Source organism: Ambystoma mexicanum, chromosome 9 (assembly GCF_040938575.1).
Source record: "Ambystoma mexicanum isolate Mex_15411 chromosome 9, UKY_AmexF1_1, whole genome shotgun sequence".
NCBI classification, from domain to species: domain Eukaryota; kingdom Metazoa; phylum Chordata; class Amphibia; order Caudata; family Ambystomatidae; genus Ambystoma; species Ambystoma mexicanum.
The window spans coordinates 1543452359-1543464643 of NC_090931.1; the positions used below are offsets into that span (position 1 = coordinate 1543452359).

General features: G+C 45.1%; 1 protein-coding gene across 2 annotated transcripts in view; it reads left to right on the plus strand.

Annotated features, from left to right (window-relative positions):
• Positions 1-8904, plus strand: part of LOC138489484 (zinc finger protein 182-like) — a 325984-nt gene extending 317080 nt beyond the window's left edge. For both annotated transcript variants that reach the window (XM_069617224.1, XM_069617223.1), the window contains exon 3: positions 3370-8904. In XM_069617224.1, the coding sequence (XP_069473325.1) occupies positions 3822-5129 (1308 nt within the window). In that variant the 5' untranslated portion in view covers positions 3370-3821 and the 3' untranslated portion in view covers positions 5130-8904. The remainder of the gene's footprint in view (positions 1-3369) is intronic.
• Positions 8905-12285: the final 3381 nt, after the last annotated feature.

Genomic DNA, 12285 nt, shown 5'->3' on the forward strand with positions numbered 1-12285 from the left:
CGGTAAGGGTCGGCGCTGTATACGCCGCCGTAAACCCCTTACCGCCTGACTCGTAATGAGGCCCATTGCCTCTAGGAAATGGCCAGCCTTTTTCTATGCGGATGATGCAGTCATTTTGGCAACATCCCCAAAAGGCCTGGTGATATCATTGGACATCTTTATGGCTAAAAGTAAAGAGCTGCAATTACAGCTGAATATAAACAAACCTGAAGTGATGGTTTTTTAGCCACGTTTTGCTAGGAGTGATCCCTTGAGAATAGAAATTTATGGCACTAGGTTGGAACAAGTCAAACAATTTGACTATCTAGGAACCAGATTTCATGAATCAGGCGGATGGACAGAGCAATTGCTCAAGGCTCAGATCAGTCTGGGAAAGTATAGCGGCGAAATGCAATCTTTCTTCTCCCTCCATGGTAGCGGAGCAATTGTCCCTGCTCTGGATCTCTGTCTAAAACAAGCTCTGCCAGCATCTCTTTATGGCTCGGAGATCTGGGGTTACGCGAATGCACCATCTCTACCTATACAGCAAAACAAGTTTATGTAAAAACTGCTGCTGTTACCCAAAAATGCCCTAACCTCATCGATACTTTTGGACCTTGGTATTATCCCCATAGCCGATCATATTGCTCTAAAACTAGTGTTGTATTGGGTAAGACTCTGGAGTTCCTTGTGGTTGGAACTGGATCGGGAATGCGTTGAATAATGTTCCGACACTGGAAGGGGGAAAGAGCTGCAGCTGGCAAAGTCATGTAAAACAAACACTGCATGAGTTGGATGCGGACATCCTGTGGGATAACGCAGCTGGCTGTTCCTGGACCTCCATAACTACTCTGAAAGAAAAGGCAAACATAAGATGCAGAGAACAGCAGCAAGCCAAGATGGCTCTACTTATAAAATGGCCCAGAGTGTTTATCAAGCAATGTGATGGGCAACTGCAAGCTGTTTCTGGATGAAATCCAGCCTGCACAGGAAGGATGGCGGTCTCTCTCTCTCTCTCTCTCTCTCTCTCTCTCTCTCTCTCTCTCTCTCTCTCTCTCTCTCTCTCTCTCTCTCTCTCTCTCTCTCTCTCTCTCTCTCTCTCTCTCTCTCTCTCTCTCTCTCTCTCTCTCTCTCTCTCTCTCTCTCTCTCTTTCTCTCTTTCTCTCTTTCTCTCTTTCTCTCTTTCTCTCTTTCTCTCTTTCTCTCTTTCTTTCTTTCTCTCTTTCTCTCTTTCTCTCTTTCTCTCTTTCTTTCTTTCTTTCTTTCTTTCTTTCTTTCTTTCTTTCTTTCTTTCTTTCTTTCTTTCTTTCTTTCTTTCTTTCTTTCTTTCTTTCCCCCCCCTGTGCAGAGCCGCACGACACACTCCGTAAAGCAGCGGAAGCTTGTTTTTGCCACAGCAGGATACACCCATAGAGCCTGCTTGCAAAGACGGAGGATTGTAGAAAGGGAGTGCACCGCTCCCCCTATAGCAATAAGAATTAATAACATTTTTACCGCCATTTTCCCATTTGAGGCCAAACCTGCTGGTGTTTCTTTTGTATAAGAAACCCTGGATGAATTTGTTTAAGGGATCTGATTATTTTATTTGACCAGATCGAGCATCCGACTGCAATTTAGGCGATGGAGGCTATGACCATTTGCTTTCCTCGAACAACTTCATGTGTACTGGAATATTGTGTCTCTTTTTATATCTGCCGCATATATCATGTTTTTGGCACTGGTCTTTTTATTTTATTCTTTTATGGATTTGATTAGAAATGTATAAAAAGTTCGGAATTTGTAATGTTGTATGGATTGTTGCTAAAAGGTTTATGCTGAATAAAGCTTTTGAAAATGAAATGAATGATAGTAAACCAACCTGATAGTTGTAGAAGCATGTGGAGCCAAAAGAATAATGTGGCCGTATTTTCCATATCCTGACTAGAAAACGTATGGGGCCTCATTATAACCTTTGCGGAATGGGTTAACTGGCTCCGCTAATGGAGGCGGACCCCTATGGGGGCTCGAATGGGAATGGGGAAAGTCCAGGCCCGGGTTCTCTGAGGGAGGAATTACCGGACCCTCCAAACTCCGAATGGCCCGGTAATTCCCCATTCAGGGACCCCAGACCCGGTTTTGGAGGCAGCCATGCCGCCAAAGCCGTAATGAGGCCCATAGTCCCAGAATGCATAATAATGGAAGCATGAAAAGTCGCCTGTTTTACACCATTATAATTTAGCACTAGACTTGCACAATGTTTTTGTGTAAGGTCATTTGAGTGTATATTGGGATGTGGGCCATTGCGTTGTGATGGCTGTTCCCCTGCACTTTTTGTGGCTTTTTTTTATAGTGGGCAAAACCTCCCCCACACACCCCACAAACACCTCTCCCACACATTGCTGCGAGTCTGTGTTTGCAGAATGACATCTGCCAATTGCTGCCAAAACAAGCACCTGGGATTAAATATCCACTTGCCTCCTCTCGTAGCAGAGGTCCCGTAAACCCACCAAGAATTAACAGATGTTAAATGTACAGCGTTGCAGTTGGAAGTAATGGATTTGACTGTGGTTGAAATCGGCATGTGAGAAAGTGCATACTAAAATAAATTAAATGGGTTTGTATATCACGCTTCATGCTGGGGTCCAGTCTCCAAGCACAGGACCAGGCTTCAAACCCACGCTGCTCTGCGTTGTCTTGTCTTGTCTTCCAAGTTGTTGGGTATTCTTCACACTGATGGAGCTAAATCCCCACTAGATACTAGAAATGTGTTGGAAGAGGTTCTCAGGGAAACATTTAGTGAGTTCTTGCTCACAGCACGGAGGGTTCAGGAGCTTTCTGAGATTCAACATTGTATGCAGCTATCAGAATCCACAAAAAGGGGTCTGGATCGGGTTGTGGGAAAATGGCAAGTAAGAGATCCATTTGCACCCACTCCTCAACATTAAACAGAGTGTCTCCGCCTCCTGGAACCTAGCCAGTGGCATTTTACACAGGTCAATAAAAGTGACATCCCTTTGGCCAATTAGCTTCAGTGCACGGCAATATGGCATTTGTATAAACAATTAGAAAGTCAAATGGGATGATAGTGGGAAGTGTAGGGCGTCTCCTATACTCTTTGCCAAAAATAGAATTCTATTGGTCTCTGACACACGCGTGTGCTTTCTGCCAATCCTAAGGGGATGGGGCGGGGGGGTGTTTTGGAGTTTATCTGGTTTTACAGTCAATCCCACCTATTAAGGTGCATGCCCCCATTAGATGGTGCCCTAGTATTCCAAGTCCTGTCAGTTACTACGTGAGTAATGAACGAATGCACAGCGATAATACTGATAACCAGTCTGCCTGTAACCTGCCATGCCTGCAAAGGTGAACAATTTGAACCTAATGATGTGCTTCTCCTTTTATTTCCAACAGGTGACAGCTACCCGAAAAAATGCAACTGCAGTGATTGAAGCTTTGCACTTCCAGAGAATTTAACAAACAAGCATTACTGACTAATGATGGCACCAGTATTTGATAATGATAGCAAGAGTTAGTTTATGTTCAGCAAAACATTTTTTTTTGTTTTGCCTATTATCCCTGAGAGAACACATGAGTGCTAGTTTATATAAGTTCTGAATCTAAGGCTGGTTTGTTTAAAGTTTTGAAACCTCAGTAAAATCAAAATACTAACAGTATCCATGCACCGAATATTTCAAAAGCTTCAGTCAGCAGAAAAAGCTTGTTTGTTACCAAAAATCACCTACACATGTGAAAACGCACCTGTGCTCTGAATTTGACAAACGGTTCTTTGGAAAGGGTCCTCTTATTAAGCACCTGAGAAAATAAACTAGTGAGAAACCTTACACTTGCACAGATTATGTAGAATGTTACCATCTCAAAAACATACTTATTGGCCACCTAAGGAGATGGGAAAAAATCCATATCAGTGCCCTGAACGTGGGAATAACCGCCATCTGCATGACCCACTTCTCTGCCATCAGCAAGTACCTACAGGCCAGAAATCTCATGTGTTCACTGAATGTGGGAAAGGGTTTCATGACGAGGGACATCCTACCCACCACCTGAGAACACATATAGGTGGGAAATCCCATGAATGCACTGAATGTGGGAAAGGGTTTGCTGAAAAAGGAAGGCTTGTTATCCACCAGAGAACACATACAGGCGAGAAACCTTATGAGTGCAGCAAATGTGGAAAGGCATTTTCTGAGAAGAGATATCTTATTGGCCATCAGAGAACACATACAGGTGAGAAACCTCATAAGTGTACTGAATGTGGGAAAGAGTTTGCTAGGAAGGGACAACTTATTATCCACCTTAGAACACATACAGGTGAGAGACCTTATAGGTGCACTGAATGTGGGAAAGAGTTTGCTCGGAATGGACAACTGATTATCCACCAAAGAACACATACAGGTGAGAGACCACATCGGTGCACTGAATGTGGGAAAGGGTTTGCTCAGAAGGGAGATCTTACTGTCCACCAGAGAGAGCATACAGGTGAGAATCCTTATGAATGCACAGAATGTGGGAGAGGGTTTGCTGTAAAGGGAAAGCTTGTTATTCACCAGAGAACACATACAGGTGAGAAACCTCATGTGTGCACTGAATGTGGGAAAGGGTTTGCTCATAAGGTAGGTCTTACTATCCACCAGAGAACACATACAGGTGAGAAACCTTATGAATGCACTAAATGTGGGAAAGGGTTTGCTGAAAAGGGAAAGCTTGTTATCCACCAGAGAACACATACAGGTGAGAAACCTCATGTGTGCACTGAATGTGGGAAAGGGTTTGCTCAGAAGGGAAAGCTTGTTATCCACCAGAGAACACACACAGGTGAGAAACCTCATGAGTGCACTGAATGTGGGAAAGGGTTTGCTGAAAAGGGACCACTTATTATCCATCAGAGAACACACACAGGTGAGAAACCTCATGAGTGCACTGAATGTGAGAAAGGGTTTGCTCAGAAGGGAAATCTTACTATCCACCAGAGAACACATACAGGTGAGAAACCGTATAAGTGCGCTAAATGTGGGAAAGGGTTTGCTCAGAAGGGACCTCTTAATATCCACCAGAGAACACATACAGGTGAGAAACCATATAAGTGCACTGAATGTGGGAAAGGGTTTTGTCGTAAGAGAAATCTTACCATCAGTCCTCACATACAGGTGTGAAACCTCATTAGTTTTCATGGGCGCTCTTATTAGGCACCAGAGTAAACCTAAAGATGAGTATCCATTTCAGTGTACTTAATATAGGAAATACTTTAGGGTGCATGATGTTCTTATCTACCAAGAGGGAGGACATGCAGGTGGGGAAATCCACTCTGCAATTGAAGCTTCAGAGGGGAGGAGGGGCTGCTACAATGGAACAGAATATGGCTATTGACTTAAACTGTGAAGAAACTCTCCACAGCAGTTCCCTGTTTCTCTTGGCACACAAATAGTGGCTGATAATGGTTGGTTATATTTCTGCTGTTTGAAAAGTATCCCTTTTGGAATATTCCGAAAGGAGACTGTGTACCTTCTGTATTGAGGTACCCATCCTATGGAACATTTTTCCTAAATTAATGGGCAACAACATTTTGGAAAAGCTTACGGACTGTGGCTGAATCAATAACTATAGACCCTTATTTCATACATGGGGGAAACTTCCATGAATTATTTGACAAGAGGCCGCCTATCCCTAAATTAATAATCTTTTGCCTAGATGGTGCCAGAGAACATAAACAGGGGGGAAACCGTGTTGTTGAAGTCAGTGTTCTCTTGAAATTCTCAGTTTCCTTTGACACCCTTGACAATTAAATCCTGCGTCTATGAGATGCCTGTATCAGGGACTAGGCCTACTCCTTTTTTACAATCCTTCCAGCTTAATTCAACATAAGCAGCTATGGGGCCTCATTTGATTTCAGAGTCTTTGCTTAAGAGCATGTGGCGTGCCCCAGGGTTCTGCTGTTTCCTCTCTCCATAACATGTTCTCTTTTACCCCTGGCCAGACTAATCTACTCCTGCAGCTTCAGATTCTACACTTGCAACACTTGGACCCTTTTATGCTTATTTGGGAGCTCAGCAAAGACATTACTATACTTTCAGAGAGGTCTGATAATCGTGAACGAGTGAATGGTTTCTCGCTGGCTAAAGCTGAACCCTGACAGAACTGTATAGTGGTTGTTGGGGTTGCACGGGGCACTTGGCATGCTTCCCTGACCTTCCTCTGAGCTTGTTACTGATGCCATTTAGCTGCGCGTCAAGATTGACTGTGAGCTCTCACTTGTCTCTCAGATGCTATGGTTGGCAGTAGTTTATTTCCACATTAAGTACCCTACGTTTTCTTAACCTTCATACTCTGTCAGTTGCTATAACCATAATTCTTTCCAGACTTGACTATGGCCATGCCATTTTATCTGTGTCACCTGGCATATGTGACTAATTTCAGTTGCACTCTTCTTTCAGGTGTTTAGAAATGTGGCTGTATCACTCTGGTCCATTACAATCTGCACTGGCTTCCATCCATTTTTCATAATGGGATTAAGGTGCTTTGTCTGGTGATGGTGCCTTTTATGGCACCCATCCCCCTTTCTGCAGTCTCCCCTTCCACCCATGACCACCCTGTACCTTTAGTTCTAGCCCTTCAGATGAGGATTCCCCGTTTCAGAAGGTAGCCAGGTGGCATAGCCTTTTATGGCACAGGTCCCCCCTTTCTCTAGTTTATCCTTCCACCCATGACCACCCTGTACCTTTAGTTCTATCCCCTCAGATGAGAATTTCCTGTTTCAGAAGGTAGCCAGGTGGCATAGCCTTTTATGGCACCCATCCCCCCTTTCTCTAGTCTATCCTTCCACCCATGACCACCCTGTACATTTAGTTCTATCCCCTCAGATGAGAATTCCCTGTTTCAGAAGGTAGCCAGGTGGCATAGCCTTTTATGGCACCCATCCCCCCTTTCTCTAGTCTATCCTTCCACCCATGACCACCCTGTACCTTTAGTTCTATCCCCTCAGATGAGAATTTCCTGTTTCAGAAGGTAGCCAGGTGGCATAGCCTTTTATGGCACCCATCCCCCCTTTCTCTAGTCTATCCTTCCACCCATGACCACCCTGTACCTTTAGTTCTATCCCCTCAGATGAGAACTTCCTGTTTCAGAAGGTAGCCAGGTGGCATAGCCTTTTATGGCACCCATCCCCCCTTTCAGCAGTCTCCCCTTCCACCCATGACCACCCTGCACCTTTAGTTCTAGCCCTTCAGATGAGGATTTCCTGTTTTGGAAGGTAGCCAGGTGGTGTAGCCTTTTATGGCAAACGTCCCCCCTTTCTGCAGTCTCTCCTTCCACCCATAACTCCCCTGTACCTTTTAGTTCTAGCCCTTCAGATACGGATTTCCTGTTTCAGAAGGTAGCCAGGTGGCGTAGCTCCCTGTATCTGGAATGACATCTGTCTGAGAATACACGCCACCACAGGCCATGTGACCTTAAAACACTTGCTGAAGATCCATCTATTCTGGTTTGCCTTCCCTTCATTTTTCTGGATTCTCTTGTGTCTTATGTTTTCAAGCCCACCTAGCCCGGCTAGAACCCATACACCTTTGGTTGAACAAGTGCCATATAGAAAGATTTTTTTAAAAAATTTAAAAAGAAGGCAACTTTTACCGTCCGTTAAGATTAATGGTGTATTGACTAGTATTAACCACATTTACTCCACAAGAATAGGCAAATACTCCATCAGAAAAATACCAATACTCCTAATTATAAAAATGAAAAAAATGGACACATAGGTGCCAGCCTTCCTGCTTTCACCCACTCGGCTGGATACATAAGTGCAGCCTAGTAATACCAGCCATGCAGTGCCAGTGGGAGGCATTTTACAGGTATTTTTCCCTGATCTGTACAGAAACTGTATAGAACAAATGGCTATTTGATTTTATATTAATTGCTAGGTTCAAAGAAGCATGAATTGCAATCTTGTATTACTTAATTTAAAAAATACCTCTACTGGGAATGAGAATTACATTTTTACATCCCCATAAAGTAATTTTACTTTCAAATTCAAAACAAAGGTATTAAAATATTACAAATTGAAATTATCTGGAGCCCTCCTTAACACACTTGGTGAACGTTGTATTCTCACATGGCTAATTAGCCTAAGCTTGGCACAAGGCAAAGTTCATTTAGGGGAAACTGGAATTTCTAATATTGTTCCAGAGTCAGTTTCCAAGAAATTAGTGTCACGCCTGGAACACCCTACTCGCTGAACGTTGCAGTGTTTCCACTTTTGCAGCAAATTCTACAACCCTACGGTCTCCTTTTGTCCTCAGGAGCCCCTTGTGTATTTTCTACTATTGCTTATCCCCTCTCGGGAGGCATTTAGTATTGCTAGATAGGCCCCTGGCCTAGGATCCACATACAGTGGTACAATTCCCTGTTCCCCTATACATCCCTGTTTCTCCCCCCGTACAGTCCTGCTCCCCCTCTTGTCTTGCTGCACCTTGAAACACCTTGAAGGGCCAGGGGAAGATGTCAAGTGTTCCATTAATTGATATGGAAATGTATTTTTAAAAAGGTGATATTTTGCAACGAGTAGAAAGGGCAAATGGAAGAGAAGTACTCGCTGAGTTGAGGCAGTAATACTCAGGCAGCTGTGGATGGTGCCTTTCAGTCTAAAATGAAAGTGTTGTGGGTGTAATGATATCGTAGCCGTTCTCTCTGCATTACAAGAAGGAATAGTGGACACAAATGTTTACTAAATGAAATGAAATATCACATTAGATGGTTCCTAGATAATCTGACATGTTGAGTTGAAACCGTACCCATCTGCGTTCATGAACTGAATGAAATGCTTCACCCAATATGTCACTGTGTTCACATTAAAAATAAATTGTTGTTAGTGCCTCCATTTGTATGTTACATCTATTTCTTATTCTGTCTTTACTTTGGAGTAAACGTCTTTCTGGAACAGAGGCAATTTGTTTTGAGTAGTGAGGCGGCTATCTTCAAAATGTGGCATTTTTAACACCACCTGCACAAGGACTAATTCCAAAGGGTGCGCATACCGACGCACAGACCTCAACTCACAGGACTGCGCTTCTGTTAAAAGATGCCAGCCCAATGCTGGTGACCCACACTCGGTAAATGCGCTGCTTATCTCGAGCCAGGTCTGCGTTTTAAACAATGAAATAAAAAAGCTTATACCAAAATGTATTGCAATATATCATGTAATTTAGGGAATGACTAATTCACCAAATGGTATCCTTTCTCACTCCTGTTTAGAACCTTTACAACATGATCCTGTTTTACATGATTTGACATGTGGGCCGTCTGGTGAGTTATTTTGCTGCACTGCTCGTATGTCCTCTTAAGGCTTTTGCCCATTTTGTTTAAAAAGTTGACTGTATGTGTGAACAGCGCTCTCCATGCCTTCATTCCCGACTCCCACCCCACTCCCAAGCACCATCCTGGTCCCTGCAGCCCGCCCGACTCCCTTCCAGCCCTCCGCTCTGTGATTGGGCCTCCGTACCTTCTTTTGGACAGTTCCCCAAGGGCAGCCTCCTGCCAAGGCAGCCCATTGGCTAAGGGCCCCCAATGCAAAGTGCAGATCCTGAAGAAGCAGCCTCAGTCGTGTTTGCCCATGTTCGCCTGTGAAGCCAGCCACAGCCTCCTGCCAAGGCAGCCCATTGGCTAAGGGCCCCCAATGCAAAGTGCAGATCCTGAAGAAGCAGCCTCAGTCGTGTTTGCCCATGTTCGCCTGTGAAGCCAGCCACAGCCTCCTGCCAAGGCAGCCCATTGGCTAAGGGCCCCCAATGCAAAGTGCAGATCCTGAAGAAGCAGCCTCAGTCGTGTTTGCCCATGTTCGCCTGTGAAGCCAGCCACAGCCTCCTGCCAAGGCAGCCCATTGGCTAAGGGCCCCCAATGCAAAGTGCAGATCCTGAAGAAGCAGCCTCAGTCGTGTTTGCCCATGTTCGCCTGTGAAGCCAGCCACCGTCATCCAGTTGCGACTGATAAGTTAAGTGTGGTCTGAGTGGGGAGTACAGCAATCACTGTATTCCAGCAAAGCCCCACCACTCGTATTACCTTAAGCACACTCATTGTAGTCGCCCAATCAACTAGTCTTTCAATCACTGCTATTTGGCAAAGTAAGATGTTTCTCCATTGACTGTTGACTCTCAAATGTAGGCGTCTTCTCCAGCTGCCCAATGGTCTCAAATCAAGCTGTTCTGTTTATTTGCTATTATGTTTTGAATCTATGTATGACTGCATTTACTGTTGATCCGCACATTAAGCCATTTCTCCCTTGAGAAGGACTGGGGAATAAGCCAGACTGGAGTGGAGTGCAGAGAAAAAGAGACCTGTCCAGATGAGAAGGAGACTAGAGTGTACCGTTCCATAGAGCGAATCAAGCAGGAAACAGGAGAGAGATGGGTCTGACTTAATTGGACCACTGACCGAGAACCTTTAGAGGAAAAATAGGGAGAGAAAGGCATTCCAATCTCAGAACTGATGGACCACAGGGCACATGGAGCACACCCCACCCCTCTGGGGAGGACCTCCTGGGGGTTGGTTACTGCACACCAGGGAGTGCTAAGGGATACGGGCAGCACTTGATCTGAACACTGGGGGTGGACAGGTACTTCCACCAAATAGCCCATCGAGGACACACTCATCTGCGCACAAAATAGGAGTGGCTAGTGTAACATACCGGAATATATGACATGGGAGGGGACACAGGTCACAGTCAATCAAAATAGAGTAGGGTAGGGCCCTGCCACAAACCAACCCTACTAAAACAAACTCACCCTTCTGCATAGACCTCTCAAACTCTGAACTAAACACACCAAACTGCACGCACTTCACTACAGCACAAAAACAAAACAAACCACACACAGCCTTGCACAACAGCACATGACTGCTACCAACCGAAATTCACATGTCACACTAACTCTCTTGCATTTTTCTCCCGCTCAGTCCTACTAACTTACTGCCCCTTACCCTCTTACTTTACAGACCACGCAGGTGGTGAAAGTGCACAGTATAAGAACCTTTAACATAAACCTAACATAGAAGTGCAGGCGGCAGGGAAGAAGATATGCTTGATTGTATCAGGTTGGTTATTAGAACAAACATCTGAGGATTTTAATTTTCATGGTCAGAGATGTCCTATACACTCACTTCCATCTGACCAGATCCTGATTTTAGTTTGTTGGTTCTATATTCTTGGTCGAGCACACATTCAGTAGTTCACACCCACCGATCGATGACAACTCAAAGACATTTGAGGCGAGGTGGTGCTGGTTGTATGACATTTGTGTCAGGAGCTCATGCCACATAATGCAGCTGCCTAGGCCCTGTACTCGCACAACGTGAAGCTCGTGTTTTCCTACCCAAGTGCAAGAAGTACTTAGAATTTGAGATTTTGAGCAGAACTTCTATATGCTTGGTCTGCACAGCAAGTGAGATCCGCAGTCAGGAATTATAAACAACTGAATCAATTGAGTGGGACAGAGTGTTCGGTGTGCGGAAACTCCTCGTTCTGCCGGTCTGTTTTCCTGCAAGAGCCTGTCTTCCATTGTATCCACTGAGGAAGAGGAGGAAACTCAACTATAAAACATCAAATCCCTAGTGGAGCGGTGCAGAATGGGACAGAGTGCTTAGTGTTCAGAGGCTCGGTGAACGTTCTGCCTAAATCTTGAAGGTTTCCTCAAAACAGGTTCACCCCTGTTCCTCTAAAACCATCAAGGACCACATTGACTCCCTGGCTCCTGCTCTGGCTGACTTCTGCAACCACTCCTTCGCCACTGAAGTCTTCCCATCCCCCCTGAAGCACTCCCTTGTGCACCCTCTTCTTAAGAAACCCTCTGCTGACCCGTCCTGCCTGGCTAACTACCGCCCAATCTCCATCACTCCCTTCCTGGGCAAACTCCTGGAGAAACTGGAAATCTTTTTACTTTTGTGTGCAAGGTGAGTGCCCACCTTTGAATCCAGCTCGATTTTAGCCCATCTGTGCATTTTTTAAAAAAAGAACCTTACCCCTGCTCCTTAGCGCCTCCATTTCCCATCCGTGTCTACTTCCTCAACCCTGATCCCTCCCGCCTCCCAGCCCGCCCACCATCCCCTGATTGGTTGCTCTGTGCATACCTTGCAGGCCTCAGACCTGCGGTAGCCCCGTTCTGCTCTTTTTCTGCTTTTGTGTGCAAGGTGAGTTCCCACTTTGAATCCAGCTCCATTTTAGCCCATCTGTGCATTGTTTTTGTTTAAAAAGAACCTTACCCCTGCTCCTTAGCGCCTCCATTTCCCATCTGTGTCTGCTTCCTCAACCCCGATCCCTCCTGCCCCCCAGCCCGC